The sequence below is a fragment of the Tinamus guttatus genome, unplaced genomic scaffold (assembly GCF_059628265.1).
Source record: "Tinamus guttatus ecotype Peru unplaced genomic scaffold, ASM5962826v1 Tinamus_guttatus_pri_ptg001087l, whole genome shotgun sequence".
Lineage (NCBI taxonomy): Eukaryota > Metazoa > Chordata > Aves > Tinamiformes > Tinamidae > Tinamus > Tinamus guttatus.
The window spans coordinates 1,965,765-1,984,152 of NW_028289621.1; the positions used below are offsets into that span (position 1 = coordinate 1,965,765).

The 18,388-nt window shown below is 57.4% G+C and overlaps 4 protein-coding genes across 4 annotated transcripts; all 4 read left to right on the forward strand.

Annotated features, from left to right (window-relative positions):
- Nucleotides 1-2,656: 2,656 nt before the first annotated feature.
- Nucleotides 2,657-3,670, forward strand: LOC104576108 (putative G protein-coupled receptor 34). The gene has a single exon (XM_010223472.2). The coding sequence runs from the start codon at nt 2,657-2,659 to the stop codon at nt 3,668-3,670; it is 1,014 nt and encodes a 337-aa protein (XP_010221774.2).
- Nucleotides 3,671-5,613: 1,943 nt separating this feature from the next.
- LOC148590818 (40-kDa huntingtin-associated protein-like) lies at nt 5,614-6,701 on the forward strand. Its single transcript, XM_088538451.1, has one exon. The coding sequence runs from the start codon at nt 5,614-5,616 to the stop codon at nt 6,685-6,687; it is 1,074 nt and encodes a 357-aa protein (XP_088394577.1). The 3' UTR covers nt 6,688-6,701.
- Nucleotides 6,702-9,045: 2,344 nt separating this feature from the next.
- On the forward strand, nt 9,046-13,826 carry TRMT2B (tRNA methyltransferase 2B). The gene is made up of 12 exons (XM_010223473.2): nt 9,046-9,209; nt 9,321-9,375; nt 9,789-9,908; nt 9,993-10,092; nt 10,330-10,400; nt 10,744-10,890; nt 11,384-11,478; nt 12,010-12,224; nt 12,313-12,414; nt 12,822-12,941; nt 13,363-13,462; nt 13,697-13,826. Exons 1-12 carry the CDS (start codon nt 9,148-9,150, stop codon nt 13,821-13,823), a joined length of 1,314 nt encoding a protein of 437 aa, XP_010221775.2. The 5' UTR covers nt 9,046-9,147; the 3' UTR covers nt 13,824-13,826.
- A 1,098-nt stretch (nt 13,827-14,924) lies between these two features.
- Nucleotides 14,925-18,388, forward strand: TMEM35A (transmembrane protein 35A). The gene is made up of 2 exons (XM_010223465.2): nt 14,925-15,160; nt 17,862-18,388. The coding sequence occupies exons 1-2, from the start codon at nt 15,041-15,043 to the stop codon at nt 18,246-18,248; spliced, it is 507 nt and encodes a 168-aa protein (XP_010221767.1). The 5' UTR covers nt 14,925-15,040; the 3' UTR covers nt 18,249-18,388.

Here is an 18,388-nt window from a genome sequence, read left to right on the forward strand (position 1 = left end):
CAGCACGTGCAGCTGCTGGGGCGGTCCCCGGCGGTGCGCAGCGCTGCCAGCGGGCCTGGGGGTGCTCCTGCCCGCAGAAGGGCCAGGCGCGAAGGAATAAAACTGAATTTATTTGTTATATATATATAAGCAAATGTGTGTGTGTGTGTGTAAATACCTGTCCCAGTGTGTTTAAATGGGCCCGCTAGCTGGCATGGAAACACGCTGAGGCTTCCACCCCAGCCGCTGCTGTTCCCATACGTGTGGGACTGGTCAGGGTTCCATAACGTCACTGCCCAGCATGATGTGCAGGGTGCACCACCTGACACTGGGACATGATACAGAAATTGGGGAGCTTGGTAGCCCATGATTTCCGCTCTCCCGCCTCTGGGATTTCCAGGTCTGCAACAAACGGTGCTTCCTTACTCATTTCTTGCCTGGGCTTTCCCACAGGGCTCTTTTCCCACGGCAGTGCGGAGCGGTGCGTTGAGCTCACGGCTGTGCGATGCCTCCCGGGGCAGTGCCTGGCCAGGGGACAGCGTAGGGGGCACAGACCCAGCAAGCTGAATCCTGCTCCAGCCGCTCAGCAAGTCAACAGGTCTGAAACCAATCCACATGCGCAGCCCTTGAGCAGCAGAGATGCCACCAGGGCAGGGTCTAGGACCCCTGGGTCCCCTCCTGGCACGGAGGAAGCTCCTGTGCTGGGAGAAGCCCATGGACATCAACCCTAACGTGGCTCTGCCCTGGCTTTCTGTGCCCAGCGCCTGCTTGAGCCCTGTGTTGTCCCCTTGGGGCCTTGTTCCCAAGCTACAGAGCAGGCCTGAGAGTGTGGGGTGCTGCCCATTTCCTCGCTCGCCAGGTCTGCTGCGGTCGGTGGCAGAGAAGGGTTTGCAAAATAATTTCTCCTTTCCACTGCCAGCACCTTCATGTTCCTCCTCTGCCTACCACGGCAATTTGCATCTGTGTGGGTGCACGCCAGGCGCGGTAAATCCGCTCAGGTGAAAACCGGGCGGAACAATCTATTCCATTCTGGTGGCTTTCATGCTCCTGGTGTCTGGGACAAGGTCTCGGGGACACCCACGCGGCTTCTCTCTGTTTTTCCGAATCCAGCGTGTGGCACCTCTTGGCTAAGGGGCTCGGGGCCGATGGCGCCAGGGAGGCAGGGCTGGCTCTGGCCTCTTGGGCCAGCTGCTTTCGAGGAGCTTCAGGGGAGACCTCCTTTCTGCATAGGTCCCATTTCCAGCCGTGCTGCAGCTGCCGTGAGAAGCTGGTTCCTGTTCCCCCTGTGCTGCAGCGGCTGCACCGCGGTGGTCAGCGCTCGCCGGAGCTGCAGGTGTGCGGGGAGCACTGCCAAGCTCGCCCAGGACGTCCCCCTGCCCGATGCACCGGCCTTGCGAGGAAGGGAAAAACCCCGTGAGCTGACGTGGGAGGAGCGGGGAGAGCGGTGAGGACACTTGTCATGGGTGAGATGTGTCGTCACCAGCCAAGGGCTTATAGGGGCTGCGGTGAGAACAGGAACCACTATCGCGGCAGGCGAAGGAGCAGAGGAGGGGAGCTCAGGTAGGTGCCTCCGGGTGGCTTTTCTGGGGTGTTTGTCACATGTGTGGGTGCAGGGGTAGGAAGACAAGCGCATCCACCATGCACATGGTGCTGCACACCCAGCCATGGTGAGGACACGTCCCCAAGGACCTGGCCATGCAGCAACCGTGTCCCAGCCCCTCTGTGCAGGAAAGCAGAAACCCTGTAGTGAGTTTGAGGTGTTTCATTCACTGGGGTTTTACAGTGCCATGGCTTGCGAGCAGGAATCTGGCTCATGGGTTGCTCTAAGCGCTCCAGAGGCTGCCGGTGCCCGCGTTCAGCACCGGGACGTGGGCAGAGGAGGGCATCGCAGCGGAGAGGCTGCCGCAGGTGGGAGGAAGTTGGAGGTTTCCGCAGCTGCAGCCACTCGGCATCGCAGAGAGCAGGAAGGGGGGCGACGAGGGGAAGCAGGGGGGTCGGGCACATGCACCCATCCCTGCGCTTCGCAGGAGTGCGGCTGCAGGACGGAGGAGCACGCGGGGCGCTCGCACACGTATCCCGTGCCAGGGCAACGCGCTCCCACCGTGCACGCGGCAGAGCCGGCTTTGACCCGGGCAGCAGCAAGAGCCTTGTCACGGCAGCCAGAGCTGCAGCGGCTCCTGCGGGTGCCCTGGAGCCCTGGCTGCGGCCGCAGCACCGAGCAGGGCTGCTTGGGGCCGCTCGGCCTGGCACGGGCTCGGGAAGGCGGGATCGGGTGTTGCGCGCAGTCGCATTGACATTGGCCCCAAGATCCCGCCAGGGCGCTGGTCCCTTTGGGAGCACCTTGGCAGGGCTGGTTTGTCCCAGCCTCCCGCACCGTGCGAGCAGCGCACACCTGGACACTGCGGGAGAAGGGATGTGCGCGGAAGAGAAAGCAGAGTGGAAATGAAAGCACAGCCGGGCGGCAGCGAGCCCTGAGCCAGCGCATCCGTCTGTGCAGACGAATGGTTTTGCGCATACTAGCCATGCTGGTGCCCTTTATATCAAACATTGTGACTGTGGCGACTGGGGGCACCCAGGTACCACATAGGTGCATCATAAAAAGAATGACGTTTGTGTGGAAATGCTAGTTCTATAATTTTTCTTCATGTTTTCCTTCACAGACCTTTGGCTCTCGGTGATGGACCCTCTGAGCACTCCCTTACCCGCCAGCGAGGTCACGGAATACAGGCGGAGCAATTCCTGCTACCACATCCAAGATGGGTTCCTGTCTGCGACGCTCCCGGTGATGTACTCCCTTATCTTCATCATCGGGCTGCTCAGCAACAGCCTTGCGCTCTGGGTCTTCTCCTGCGGCGTGCAGCGGACAACCTCCATCACGGTGTACATGAGGAACCTGGCCCTCTCCGACCTGCTGCTCTCCCTTTGCCTGCCCTTCCGCATAGCTTACCATGACAAGAGCGAGCCCCGCGTCTTCTGCAACGTGGTCGGGGCCTTCTTCTACCTCAACATGTACGTCAGCATCACGTTCCTCAGCCTGATCAGCCTGGACCGCTACCTGAAGATCATCTGGCCCCTCAAAAAGTTTAGGATTCACACCGTGTCCTGTAGTTCCAGGGCCTCTGGGCTGGTTTGGTTGGTGCACTCAGCTTTCATGCTGCCTTTCTTTTTTGAGACACAAGGTAAAGGATCTTGTGACCATAAATGCTTCCACTTCAGGAGCAAAAGCCCTGTAGCAGCAGCCTTTAACATGGTCGCAGTAGCCACTTTCTTTATCCTGCTGCTGCTCTTCCTCTACTTCTACAGCAAGATATTTGTCAAGCTCCATAGAGTCTCCTTGGTGAACGCTCAGCAGCTGAACAAGAGGACTAGCATGAAAGCCATCACCAGGACCTTTGTAGTCCTCATCATCTTCATCGTTTGCTTCACCCCGTATCACGTTGTCCGTGTTCCTTACATCCTCGCGCAAGTGGGTGTCATTTCTAGCCTGTCCTTGACGCAGGCTCTCCACCTCGCCAACGAGCTCGTGCTCTGCATCTCAGCCCTCAACAGCTGCCTGGACCCAGTGATCTTCTTTTTCCTGTCCAGCAGCTTCCGGAGGGCCGTGCTCTGCACCGTCCAGGGAAAGCTGACGAGAGCTGTCCTGAGGAACCAGGGAGGGCTGAGCTACAGGGGCTCTGTGACCGAAGCCTAGGCCTTCCAGGGGGGACCAAGGTCTTGAGCGTGGGATGTTCTCATCAACAATTTGACTGCTGGTCTTTACCACACGAGAGAGAGATGGAGGAAGAAACTGAAACCTTTTCAAGCTTCTTCCGCTGGCACCGTCAGGGCTGGAGCTACCCACAGGGGCAAATGAAAAGAACAGCTGAGGCCTCCCCTTTCCATGGCAGCTCTGTGAACACAACTGAGGAGATGATCTTGGGAAGAGGGAAGGCCGGGTGTGCCATAGCAGAAACCCCCTTGGCCTCGGGCCTCCACCAGCACAGGGAAGGGCAGGGACGGAGCCCAGGACACAGAAAGGCTGCTTGGATGGGAGGAAGAGGGGTGAGAGGAGGAAAAGGAGTGGGAATCTGCTGTGAACCTTGTCTGCTTACCACACCACCAGAGAAAGCACAAGGTGGGAAAAGGAGAAGACAAAGTGCAGAAGAATCGGGAAAAAGGGAGAGGGAAGCTGATCTGAGCATCACTGGGAATAGAAGAACGTTTTGCTCCGAGATGTGCACTGCTGGCCTTGGAAGACAGGCGACTGGGGAAACATTAGGCCTCCTGTAACCCCAAACCAGGACAGGACACATTTTTTTCTCATTTTAGTGCTGTCCTTGCACCGCTGCACCAGCCTCACATTTCTGTGTATGCACTGACTGAAATGGAGCCTGCAGGCAAGAAGGAGGTTTTGGGCCCGTATTTTCCACTGCCCAACCTCTTCCCAAAGAAGAGGTTATTCCCCTGCTTGTTTTTTTTTCCCCCATTTCATATATTCACATCTGGTCTATTCACTTATTTTCAGAAGACTGCAGGCTTGGAGAAACCAACTGATTTGCACATCAGGCAAGAGCACATCCTGGGCAGTTAGGATTGGGGAGGATTTTCATACAGACGCTGAACTGTCTGAACTGTCTTAGTAATTACTTAATTCAAATACCTGATAAGTATTCGGGAGAATAAAATGCTTTATTAAAGACTGAATCCTCTGTTCTTGCCAGTCAAGGAAAGCAACAAGGAGTAACCCCGTTAGCTGTGTGACAAAGCGGGAGGATGAGCCTCGCGGTCCCCGGTCACCGCTGCGCATGAGCCCATGCAGAGCGGGGCAGGGGGGTTTCCTCCCGGGGCGGCTGGGGGTGCTGGAGGCCGAGCTCTTCCCGCAAGCAGAGGCGGTGGCAGAGCTGCTGCTCGTCTCCTGGGCGAGAGTCAAAGCAAAACCGCGCGGCTCGGCGGTGTCGCGGCTCGGCGGGCGAGGGACCGCGGACGCCTCGCGCGGTTGGGAAAGGGCGGCCCAGGGAGCCGAGCGGGCCCGGCTGCGCCCGAGGACTGACACGTTGGAGTCGGGGCTGCGGCCGGGAGCCGCGCGGGAAACCGCCGGCGCTTCCGAGAAGCCGGTGCCCAGCGGCGGATCCCCTTTCCGCCAGGGTCGCGGCGAGCAGCCCGCAACGGAGCTGCGGCAGCCACGAGGCCGCCGCGGGGGGAGGCTCTGCTCCGGCGTCCCGCCCGCTCCCAGGGCTGCGGGAGGAGCGTCCAGGGAGCTCCGCGTCCCGCCCGCGGAGCGATCCCGCCCCTTGTCCCGCTCTGCTCCCGCCGGGACCGACGGAGACCGGAGCAGCGGCCGCCGCCGCCCGCAGCGCCGCGTCCCGCACGGGGACCCGCTGCCGGGAGACGCCCCCGCAACACTCGCATGGCCCCGCCCCTTCGTGGGCGTGGCGCAAGAGACCACGCCCCGCGACCCCTACCTACCGTCTTTCCGCGTGCCCCGGCAACCAGCGCCCATTGGTCCTGCCGCGCCGGCCACACCCACAAGCGCCGCACGCCCATTGGCCGCGCCGCGGAGCCGCTCGCTCCCATTGGTCACGCCGCGGAGCCGTCGCGCCGGGTCAGCGCGGGCCGTTCCGGGCCGGGTCGCTCCGCTCCGGATCGGCCGCGGCGATGCTGACGGCGGCGGGAGGCGGCGGCGCGGGCCCGAGCGGCGGGGGCAGCAGCTCCGGATCGGCGGCCGGGCCGGGCCCCGGCGGCGGCAGCGGCAGCAGCAGCGGGGACGGAGACTTCCTGTCGCGGTACCGTCTGGTGTCGGCCAAGCTGCGGCGGCGCTTCCTGCGCAAACCCAACGTGGCGGAGGCGGCGGAGCAGTTCGCGGCGCTGGCGCGGGAGCTGCGCGCCCAGGAGAGCCTGCCCTACGCGGCCTGGTGCCAGCTGGCCGTGGCGCGCTGCGCGCAGAGCCTGTTCCACGGGCCGGCCGAGGCGGCGGCGCTGGCCGAGGCGGCGCGGCTCTTCGTGCGGCAGGAGCGCGACGCGCGGCAGCGCCTGGCGCTGCGCGGCGGCTTCGGCGAGCACGCGGCGGCGGCGCAGAGCTGCGGAGCCTTCGCCGCGCGCCTGCACCTGGAGCGCGGGCAGCCGGCGCCGGCGGCCGCGCTCTGCCTCGAGCTGGCGGCGGCGCTGCGCGACACGGGCCGGGCGGCGGGCGCCGCGGCGCCGCTGGCGCGGGCGGCCGAGCTGCTGGCGGCGGCGCGGCTGCCGCTGCCCGCGCTGCGCTGCCTGGGCGAGCTCGCCTCGTGCCTGCTGCTCGGCGGCGACCGCGCGGGCGCGCTGGCGGCGCTGACGCGGGCGCAGGCGCTGGCGCGGGCGGGCGGCGGCGGCGGCGCCTTCCGCGACGCGCTCGTGCGCTGCGAGGTGTCGCGGGTGCTGCTGCTGCTGCTGCTGCAGCCGCCGCCGGCGCGGCTGCCGCCCGAGCACGCGCGCACGCTGGAGCAGTACTGCTGGGAGGCGGCGCCGGGGCCCGCGGCGGCGGCCGGCGGGGCGCCCCGCGAGGCGGCGGCCGCGGCGCTGCTGCCCGCCGAGCTCTTCGTGCTGCTGCAGTCGGCCGTGCTCGCGTGCCAGGAGAAGGACGTGGCGGCGCTGCGGGCGCTGCAGGCCGCGCTCTGGCCGCTGCTCAGCGCCGAGCAGAACCACCTGCTGCACCTGGTGCTGCAGGAGATGAGCAGCCCCGCGGGACAGGGGCTCTGAGCGACCGGGGGGACACGGGGCCTGCGGGAGGAGAGGCCGGCGCGGGAGCCACCAGGAGCCCCCGCAGAGCCGCCGCCATCACCGCTTTTCCCGGCGTTCCTCTCCCTGGGAAGCCCCGTGGCTCCGGCTGCGTCCTCAGCCCTTGCTCGGCCTCAGCCCTTCCTGCTGCCGAGCAAAGCCGTCACGGTTCTGGTGCATCCTGGATCGAGTGGCAGTCCCAGGAGGCTGGCTAGCACCCAGTGGGTTCCCCCATCAGTCATCTGCATCTTGGTTGAGTTCTCAAGTGTCTGAGGAGTCTCCTGTAGCAGTTACTTTGATGAGCAGCGGAGTGGAGGGGTAAATTCCCTGAAATCCCAGCAGAGGACATTACTCCCAGGACACCATTTATAGTGGTAAAATTGAGGCCAAAAGGGCTGTGCTCTGATTCCAGAAACATCTGAGATGGCAATTAGAGCATGAATGTTTCATTTGAAACACGCTCGGTCAACTTTGGAGATTGCTTTTTGTGTCCTTATAATGGTGCCACTGACTCGTGATATATCGGAACCGCTTTGGAAATGTTTTCACAAGAGCAATATTCGTTTCCTTGTTGCGCCTGGTGTTTTATGTTCCAGTGCTCAAGATGCTGCTGCTTTTGCTTTGGGGAAGGTCTTTTGGGCGGCCCCTGCTGAGCAGCACAAATGTTTTCAAGGCAAAAATGTTGATTTTTCAGAACATCTATGGGCAAAGTCACCTTGAAATGAAAAGGTTCCAAATGGCTCCAAGGTGAATTGTGCTTTTGACAGCATCTTTGGTGATTTTGTCAATAAAAGGCAGAAAAAGTGCTGGCTCATAGACTGGTGATTCGCCTTGCGTTCGTGTGTTTTGCTTTCCCTGGCTGCAGCTTGGCTGAGCTGATGTGTCTGAGAGGCTGGATAGCAAATTCCTGTGCAATAAGAAACGCAGGTGCTAGAGCCTCTGCAGGGACCAGCCCGGGCTCCTTTGGAGATGGGGATGAAATGTCTTGGAGGGAGCCTTTGCTTTCAGTGCTACCGATCCCATGCTGAACTTGGAAGGAGCGGTCCTTAAAATGCAGGTGGGCTGAGCTGCTCTTGTGCGTTCCTCACGTCATTGGCAGCCTCAGCAATGTCCTTGCTTCTTGCTGCTTGTCCAAAACAATTTTAAAAAATAAAATCTCTAGGGAAATCTTGTTTTGTACCTGAGCCAGTATCATTATTGAACAGCAATTTGGCAAGCTGGGTACCTCAGCTTCCAGGTTTAGATTTAAGATACATTGGGCTAAAAGGAAACCTCGTGGCAGCTCTGCTGTAGGTCCTGGACCCATGATGTCCCCCTGAATTGCAGCGTGGTCCTGCAGTGCTTCTCCCTTGGCTTCCAGGTGCCTCCTGGGCAGAGGTGTCAGGAAAGGAACTGGGAGACTATGAGATGGAGGTGCTTTTCCAAGCACTGACTGGAAATTGCTGGATGGGCTGGTGCTTTTGGGCTCCCCCTGAAGCTGAGGGTGCTGTGAAAGAGGATGGGTGTGCAAATGTGTGCAAATGTGTGCAAAAACACACCTGCATCCCCAGCACCTGGGTACCCACTGCAGGGCTAAAGGAGAAACTTCCCTGAAACCCCATTGCCTCGAGTCCATCCTCGTAGCTTGCTATGTCCGTCCACAAGATACTTGCTGCATAAGCCACAAAATATGTATATACTCTATTATTTATTCTCTATTTTATTGTTCTCCATTTTGCTTTATTTCAGTTGATAAATGCTTAATTTGGCATTTGATGTGATTTTATAATCAAATTAGTGATAGACTGTGAACAAAGAAAAAAAAAAGGCACTAAGAACCATTTTGGTCCTGCCTTTGTCAGTTAAAATTATATTAAACTGTTATTAAAATGCTATTATGGGGTAGCTATCCAAAAAAAAAGAATAAATAAATAAAACTCTGTATAGAAACTCTAATGATGGCAGCGGGGGCTCCTCCTTAGGGCTGGAAGGGGCTCGGGTTAACGGGAATCAGCGCGCGGCTCCGGAGCGGCGGCTGCCGCGAGCTCCCCGGCGCGGCGGAGGCGGCGGCGGCCCCGGGGGCGGTTCCCGGGCACGTCTCGCGGTGCGAGAGCTGCGGGACGCGGGGCACGGCCGTTTCCGACACGGAGCGGGACCCGGGACGAGCGGGGCAGCCCCCGGGGCGGGCGCTGCGGGCGAAGCGGAGCGTTTGCGGCCGGGAAAATCCCCGTTTTCCAGCGGCGCGGAGCCGCAAGCGCCCGCGCTCCGCCCCGCGCTTTGCAGCTCCGCTCGCCGCGTGCCGCTGTCCCCGCTGTCCCCGCTGTCGCCGCTGTCGCCGCTGTCGCCGTTGTCGCCGCTCTGGCGCTGCGTCGCGGGCTGGGGCTCGTGCCCCGGTGCCCTCCTCGCCCCGCTGCCCCGCGCTGCGCTCCCCGGCGAGGAGCGGGGACGAGCCGCGGGGCGACGATGAAGGAGAGGAGGAAGGCCTGGGAGGGCTGGGATCCTGCTGGGATCTCCTGGGAAGAGAGGTAGGGCTGGATAGGAACGGGACCCGCGTGCCGTGGGTGGCAGCACAGGACTGGGTTGCACGGGGACGGTGCTGGCAGTGCTGGGCACTGACACCGTGTTGTGCTTTCCAGGCTGGCTGATGCGGCCACTCCGCTGTGGAGGCTTCCGTACACGGAGCAGCTGCAGGTAAGGACAAGATCCCCTGGGATCTTGTGTCCCGGCTGCCCCTCCAAGCTCTGCTGTTGAGTCCTCAGCCTGTTCAGAGCCCTTTTGCTGTTGCTTTAATTCTCCGGTTGTTCTGAGAGGGCTGAGGGACCCTATGGGTGGCCTCTACAATGACAAACAGCATGTTCTTGTGCGGTGGTCCTGTCCAGCACGGGACAGTGGAGAGCGGTGGCTTCAGTGCCTCTGATGGGATCCAGAGACCCCCTTGGACACAGAGCTCTGGGGACACGGGCCCAGTTTTGCCTCAGTTGCTCTGAGTGGCGGCAGTGGGGGACAGGCCGAATTTCTCCAGGATCATGCGAGCCGGGTGACCACCAGCTCCCTGCTGTCCCGTGGTCCCGAGGGAGCATTCCCGGCTTAGGCCTCCTCCACAGGTGAAGTTCCAAAGGCAGCAGAAGACACTGCAGGTGCTGGCATCTCGCCTCGAGGAAGCGGGCACGGACATGTGCAAACCTGGGGGGCTCTGCTGTCCTCTGCGCCCCATCGTCCCTTCAGTGAGTGCCATTCCTTTGTTACGGTTTTACTTATTTATTTATTTTTAATCCAAGGCTTTTATTTATCCTTCCTTTTCCTGGCAGCCCGTCATTAATGGCTACCGAAACAAATCTTCCTTCTCGGTGAACCAAGGCCCAGATGGGAACCCCAAAACCGTGGGCTTGTATGTGGGCACTGGCAGAGGTGCGTGCGGGAGCAAGGGAAGGAGTAAATAAGACACCAGCATCGGAGCGGCAGCTCTGCAGCTCATCCTCGCTGCGGGGATGCAGCTTCCTGCAGCTGCAGGAGATCCGGATTGGAGCTGGGAATGCTGCATCCAAGCCGGCCTGGTGCTCCGAGCCCGCAGCGCTCACCTCCAGTCAGGAAAGCGCTCGCTTTGCCCTGAGAGGGAACATTAAACATCTCCCTGTCTCTCTCCAGCGAGGAATATCGTCTGTGTGAGAGCTGACCACATGGTGAACATACCTGCGAAACACAAACAAGTAGCCCAGGTAATAATAAGGAAAGAAAAATAGAAAAAAAATCTGTGTCTCAGTGGAGGGAGGGTGCAGTGATACTGGGTTGGGGGAAGGCTGCACTCGTGCACATGCAGGGCCTCTGTGTTTGCATGTTGCGAACATTTCCACCTGAGCATTTTTGGAGACTTGAAAGTTAGTGTGAGAACCTCTAAACCATCCGAACCAAGTGGCAACGAAATCCTGCAAGCGGGTTAAAATGCATAAAATGCACAAATTGAGATCATGGAAGGAAAATGCGGCGGTCGTGGCGGGGCGGCCGCCTCCCGGGGTGCCGGGGCTGCCTCCGTGGGGCTCCAAGCACGTCCGCTCGCCGCAGCGCTACGAGCAGTTCCTGCGGCTGTCCCCGCTGGAGCCCTGCATCCTCTTCCACCGCGGCGGGCACTGGCGGGAGCTCGTCGTTCGCACCACCGGCCGCGGTCACACCATGGCCATCGTCACCTTCCACCCCCAGCAGCTGGGCCAGGTGAGTGCGCGGGCAGCAAGGACATGAGCGTGGGGAGGTCCCGCTGCCGGCGGGTCCCGGCACCTTCTGGGGAAGATGAGGGAGGCCAACGATGGAGTTGAGGCTTTTGAGGGGTGCCTGGAGCGAGCTCCCTCGTGCAGGGGTGCTGGCTTCACTTCAGCTGTGTGAACAGCCGCCGATGGGCAGTTTTGTATCCACAGACCTATGGACAAATACAGTATTTATCGACATTGGTCAGTACCAGGGTCCCCAGGTGACACCTGGCGCAGAAGAAATGATGCCAGGACCTATCCTAGGTCCATAAAGAGTCAGAGATGATGCTCAAGCATCATTGTGTCCATGCTACACTCAGCCGCACATGGCATTTGTGGCAGTGCGGGGCTATGAGGAGGCTTCCCGGGCAGCACCGCAGCTCCTGGCTGGGTGCACAGCTGGGGAGAGGCGGCTGAGCAGGTTCCCCAGACTCAATTTTCCCTTGTTTTGCTGTTGACAGGAGGCACTGGCTGCTCAGAAGGCATCGCTGAAGGACTTCTTCACTAGCGGACCCGGAGCAGTCTGCGCTTTGACTTCACTTTATTTCCAGGAGAGGTAAACATGTGGATGCTTCTAAAACTCGTAGGGTGCTGCGGGATGGAGGAGAGACCCCATGGAAGATGGAAAGCAAAGTTTTATCCTTTTTTCTTACCCATCTCTGATCACACTCAAGTTCTGCCAGTTCAGGGAGCGCTTCAAGAGAATGACGAATGCTTGGATGGCTTCTTTGCCAACATGGCTTTGAGATGGCCACATCTTTTCTTTATTGTGAAGCACTCAAAATACTTTAATACCCTCTGGCTTTACCTCATCGGAGTTTTGAGCCTAGAGAACTGGAGAAAAAAATCTAAAGGAGCTTTTCCAAGACACTAAATCAAGCTAGCGGCTGAACTGGGAATCCTAGGATCTTAGGATCCTAGATCCTAGGAGTCATTTTGACCCTGCTGATAAATTTTAGGTTGTGCAAGTCACAGACCCTTTACCATTGAAATATTCCCAGGAATTAAAAGTAGGTGTGCTGACGTGGGGTCTCAGTAATTCCTTGCAAGCCCTGCCTTCTAAGGGCTGCCTGCGTTTGCCCCGCAGCACGATGACCCGCTGTTCCCACGAGCAGTCCCCCTACCAGCTCCTTTTCGGAGAGCAGCACATCTTTGAGGAGCTGCTCGGCCTGAAGTTTCGCATCTCCCCGGATGCCTTTTTCCAAGTGAACACGCGTGGAGCAGAAGTGCTGTACCAGGAGGTCGGGAAGCTGAGCCAGGCTGCTGGAGACACCGTCCTCCTCGATATCTGCTGTGGCACGGGTGAGCAGCCCCCGAACCTTCCCTGCTCTCCACATCCTTGTTTCTCCAGTTCGGAGCTCTGCAATATTCTTGTATCCTTCCTTTCCAGGCACAATTGGTCTCTCTCTGGCTCGCCAAGTGTCCAGGGTTATTGGGATTGAGGTAGTGGAGAAGGCAGTGGAGGACGCCAGGTGGAACGCGGCCTTCAATGGTGAGTTTGGACTTGCCGCTGCAGGAAGTTTCAAAAAAATTTTTGGAAAATACAAAGCAAAAGTCAAGGAGGGCTGCTCAGAACTATGTGCAATGCCCAAAATGGGAGGTACTTCATGCTATAGCTGCCCCCTTTCCTTGCTTGCATGAGGAGTGCCCCTTCCCTCCCTGTTTTACTGTTGCGATGGTCAAAGACTGGAGCTGGGTGAACATGTAGGAAACTCATGGAGTGGGACAGTGTGGAGAATCACCCGGGTGGGACGGTTGGTGCTGATCTGGGTAGCATCTTTCTGAAACAGCTGCAGTTCTCCAATATCCTCAGGTGAGGAGATACTGTGAGGTTTACTTTGCTGGAGTTTGCGGCTTTCTGGCTCTTCCTGCACCGTGTGTTTGCCGTTCTGCCCGCAGGGATTTCCAACTGCGAGTTTCACGCTGGGAAGGCCGAGACGGTGCTACCGCAGCTGCTGTCAGCGTGGCAGGACGAGCGGCCCCTCGTCGCGGTGGTGAACCCGTCCCGGGCTGGGCTCCGTAAGAGAACGTGCTACTTATTCTCGGTCTTAAAAAAGAGAGTTTTGAATGAAAACGTCAAGCACTTCGCTGGGAAGCCCTACATGGGATGGGGCATGCAGATGTGGCCACACAGGTGTTTCGGGAAGGTTTCCATGACTCTGTTTCACTTAACAAATGTTCTCTAATCCTTTGTTCTCCCGGGAAACAGAGGACGTTCTCCCTTGGCTCTGCCCTGCTGGCAGTGGGAGCCACGTCCTTGCCTTCCTAAAACCCCGCACCTGAGACAGGACACGGTGAAACAGGCAGGACCCTCCTTTCTCTTCACTCCTCCGCTCAGCGAAGTTCCGTGCTGCGGGATCTGTGACCGTCCCTTCTGGAGAAGGCGCTGCCGCGGGGTGCCGTGGCGCTGGCCAAGCTCCGTGTCCTTCTGCTTCTGCAGATCACAGGGTCGTGCGAGCCCTCCGAAACTGCAGGGCCATCCGGAGGCTGCTCTACGTCTCCTGCAAGCCGGAGGGCGAAGCCATGAGGAACTTCCTCGAGTGAGCACCCCTCTGCCTTCCTTTCCAGTCGGGACAGACCCCTGCCCCATCGGCTTCTCCGGAGGCCATCAGGGCTGGCTTGGGATGCAGCTTAGGGGGTTGCAACCCTTACACCAGTCTCAGCCGCAGACCGTGATGGATGTTGGCTAAACCTAATGCATCCCCCACGCCGCGCAGCAGGAAAGCTGCTGCTTTGGGTCCCAAACGTGCCCTTTGCGGCTGCGCTGCCCGCAGGTTGTGCTGCCCACCCGATGCCCGGAGGAAGCTGGCGGGAGAGCCCTTCGCCCCCGCGCTGGCCGTTCCCGTCGACATGTTCCCGCACACGGACCACTGCGAGCTGCTGCTGCTGCTGACCCGCTGACGAGCCACCCCGAGCTCTGAAGGCTGGACCTGGCTATCTCCGTAAATTTCTTGCCTTGAAATGTGTACAGAAGTAAATAAATCTTTGTTGTTGTTGTTTTCTCTTACCTTGGGTTGCTGGACTATGCTGTTCTGCATGGAAACAGTTTTCTGTGGGTGAAAAGATTCTCAGCATCACTTCATCGTCCCTTCCCCATCTTTTCTTCGGCTGCTGGTCAAAGCAGCTTGGAAAAGTCTTCACTCTCTCCCTGATTTTGTGGGTTTTCACCACCAGCATGTGAATACGAAGCACTAAAGTTCCTACTGTTTTCTCATACTGCCGTGGCATTAGCTCTCTGCTTGCTTCAAGGTGGTTTCAGATGTTTTCAAAGTTGACAGTGAACTTTCTATGAGGGAACTTTAGGACCTAAAAATCTTCATTTTTCTTGGGAGAAAGTCATTGATTTTGAGGTCAGGAGAATGTTTCCTAAATAAACTTCAGTAGCAGTATTACCTTCTGGGTTAATCATAGTCGTCTAGGCCAAAACAGTATTAAGAATATATGTAGGCAACTGAGTCATTGAATTTGACTCAGAAAGAGGAATTTCCTACTTAACTGAGGTGACTGAAGGGTTAACAAATGACTGCCTCCCCCAAGGGCTACAGGTCCAGGTATTTTTTACAGATTTTTGCTTCCAGTGCCTGGAAAAAACAGCTGCCACCAGTGAGTTCTCAGGTGGGGCAAGCTTAAAATATATGGGCCCAGTGCTCAGCAGCTCTTAGACCAGAATAAGAGATGATATCCTGTTTATTAGCTACTGGAAAAACTCTCTGTGTTTGTAATTCCCCCTTTTGCTCTGCAGCCGGTTGCTCCAGGGCCATCTGCTAAAACGTCCCTGTTTTCCTGCTAGCGAGCAGCCGTGCTCGGTGCTTGGCCGCCGTCCCGCAGCCCTCGAGCCGGCTCCGCTTCGGAGGGATTTATGGAGCGCGCGGGCAGGCAGAGGCCGCTCTGAGCATGACAGGGGTGGGCATTCCCGTCACGCGGCTCCGGCTCCGGTTGCATGGCTGCGGGGCATTAGGACCCGCAGGCTGCGGAGCGGAGGAGGCCGGATCCCTCTCCCGCTGTCATCCCCGGCCGCTGCAGCCTAATTCCTCATCTCCTTCAATGGTGACGGACTCCTTCCCGCCCGGGCGGGCAGCCGCAGCGAGGCCGCGCTAGGAGCGCTTCCCGGCGGATCCATGGCATCTCCCAGGACCATCACCATCGTGGCCCTCTCGGTGGCCCTGGGGCTTTTCTTCGTCTTCATGGGGACCATCAAACTGACCCCGCGGCTCAGCAGAGACGCCTACAACGAGATGGTGAGCGCGGCGCCGCGGCGGGAGACGGGGTCCCGAACGCAGCGGCGGATACGGAGCAGCCGGGAAGCCTGGAAAACCAGGAGGGAGGGGGAAGGGGGGTCTCCCGAGCCTCTCTGCCTCCTCATCCGGCAAACCCGGGGGGAAACACACAGCACGGAGAACACCCCAACAGCCTTTGCTTGGGCTCTATCGGAGCTTATTTACGGAGAAACCGCCCGTGGATAAGGAGAGCGTGGGGGGAGGGATGGAGGAGCCTGCGTAAACATTGGGAAATGAAGGGCTCTGCAAGGCAAAATGTGAGGGAGGGCGTAGCAGGGAGATGGAGCCCATCCTGGGGCTGTTGGGGGAATCCCAAGCCCTGGAAAAGGAAAGGAAAAGGCACTATCTGTCTGATTCAGGAGCCACAGCAGCGTTCTCAAAATTATCCATGCTTTAAAGCAGGGATAATAACAAAGGCTGTCCCTGCCTCACCGGGCTGGTGCAGGGATTAATTTGTGACCGTGAAATGCTTAGAGATTCTTAGCTAGAGGAGGAACATATTATTAAGATATTAAGATATTATTAAGTTGCATTATTGGCATTCCCTGCGACCTGCGATGCAGCCTCTCCTTCCTCTTGCAGAGGGGAAGGAGAAGTCGCTCCGGGCATTTCCCAGCGGGTTTGCAGGTCTCACCCTGCTGCAGAGCGTTATCTGCTGCGAGCACCGGCAGGCTGAGGGTCTGTCCTCTGCCTCTCCTTCCTCACCCCTGTTCCCCGGCTCCCTCCCTGCCCCGTTTTCGTGATGGTTATTGCGATGGCTGAAAGGTGCTCGTGTTATTTTTTGGGCCCCCTTGAGAAACGGTGATGGAAGTTTCCAGCACATTCTGCTCTCTGCCATCTGTGCACCTGCCCAGCTGCTTTTCCTGAGCTCTCAAATAACATCTGAGCTGCAGGGTTTCGCCTGCACCCAGCCGAGAGCGCCCCGAATCACCAGGACACAACCAGGCAGCAAGAGATGCAGGCAAAATGTCCAGAAAATAAAGCTCTTAAGCTCTTGCTGCATAAGTAATAACAATTATAAGGAAAAAGGCATTGCAACTTGAGAAAAATCCTTGCAAAACTCTTGCTATCCATAATGTTTTGCTTCTCTGAGGGTTTCTCTCCTACTTTTTTTCCTGAAAGAATCAAGCTGACAGGTAGGAATTATCCCCATTTTTGCAAAAGAGAAAGCAGAGGTGCTCACAAGCCACATCATACCTAATACCCCGTATTGTAACACGTTCCTGGCTCATCAGGCTTTGATGCTTTTTGCTGTGCTGTGCACCAGGGTGGTCTGCAAGGTAATGGAGACGGCGAGGGAGAACTCGATCTTCCCAATCAATGTCTGGCCTCTTGCCCCAGGCAAACACAGATCCGCTGTTACCTACTTGCAACATCAAATCCGCATTTGTTTTCATTCAGAAAGAAAAACACACATTAGTTTCTCTATTAAAATATTGAGAATATCAGAGTGCACTAGGGCACGGTGGTAGAGAGTTTCATTTTAAGCTGTATTTTGCACAACAGGTTAAAAAGATGTTTTTTTCGAGATGAGGTTTTGCTCCCTGGAGGTTTAAAGTGTGTCCTTAAAATACATACATTTGGAGTAGAAGTGTCATGGGATGTTTGGTTATTTAATAACAAGAATGCTGCACGTTTTGTTTTTGGCAGCATGTGAAGGACGCAGCAAAAATCACCAAGAATTGGGGAAGTTTTGGGTGCCCATAATGCACATTTGCACAGTGACAGCTGAGGCTGATGCAGGCTCTGAGTAGCGCGTGTGAGATCCGCGCTGCCGTCTACCTGAGATGGAGCTTCCATTTCTCTCTCCTGATTAGGCAGCAGGGAACACAACGGCAGGAACATCCGCAGGAACAGCACATCCTAGTGCGAATGGAAATAATAGTTATTTTAAAAAAAAGAAAGAAAAGCAAATATTTGGCTGCAGACAAAAAGTCTCCAGTACTTAGTGTTCAGCTGAACAATTTGAACGTATATAAAGAGAGAGGTTGTTTTCCCCAGTAAGAAAAAGGAGTCTGTCTAAAGAGGTTGTCTTTTAACTATCCTGCTTCTAAATCCAGCGGAAACCAGGCAGGAGGATGGCAAACGACAGCTTGTTTTTATCAGAGAAAAGACAAGACTGGAAGCTGTGTGAGAACAGGAGCAGGTTTGGGGAATCTCAACTTTGATGTCCAGTCCCACTCTTAGATGGTCCTGGAATATTTGAGGCTGCTTTGGGGTGGGGACTTGTGGTTTTGCTCTGGCCCTTTGGCTTTGCAGGGACTAGGTGCACTATTTCATTAGGCTGGCTGCTTTTGGGGAGAGTATTTTTTAATAACGTGGTTCTGCATTGTTAATTTAGCAATGGTAACCTCAGGAAAAGGTTGGCCTGGTCCTAGTTCAGGAGATGGGTGCTACCCTGAAGAGCTGTTTTCTAGCTAAGAGACCATGTAGAAAGCTGGGAGATGCATCCAGCTTGGAGGCAACTCATTTCCCCAAAAAGGGGGAACTGCAGGCTCAGTTGGACAGTGGGAATATCCTTCCAACAAGAGCTTATGGGGTACAGGCTGGAAATGAGGCCAGAGGAGTCTGCGATGACCAAAATTGTATTGCACATCAGTCCATGCCCCTGAAAGCCTTTTTACTTGCTCACATTACGGTGCTCTACACTGTTTAATTCCAGAAACGAGCCTACAAAAGCTACGTGCGGGCCCTTCCCATGCTGAAGAAGATGGGAGTCAGCTCCATCCTCCTCCGCAAGAGCATCGGGGCCCTGGAGGTGGCGTGTGGCATCGTCATGACTCTGGTGCCCGGCCGCCCCAAGGACGTGGCCAACTTTCTGCTGCTCCTCCTCGTGCTGGCGGTGCTCTTCTTCCACCAGCTCGTGGGGGACCCGCTCAAGCGCTACGCCCATGCCCTGGTCTTCGGGATCCTGCTCACTTGCCGCCTGCTCATCGCCCGCCAGCCCGAGGAGCAGCCGCCAGAAAAGAGGGTCCTGTCGGTGAACGGGGACGAGCAGCCGCTCGGCCACGAGGCAGCTCCCGAGAAAGGCAAGATGAAGGTGTCCTAGTGGAGCGCGTTTGAGGAACACGGACCCATGAGGCAGCTCTCTCCTAAAGCACCCAGATCCTTCTTTTCTTCTTTTTTTTAATTTACCTATTTATATATTTTTTGGCTGTCTAAATAAAGTTGCACGTGGGGTCTGAGAGA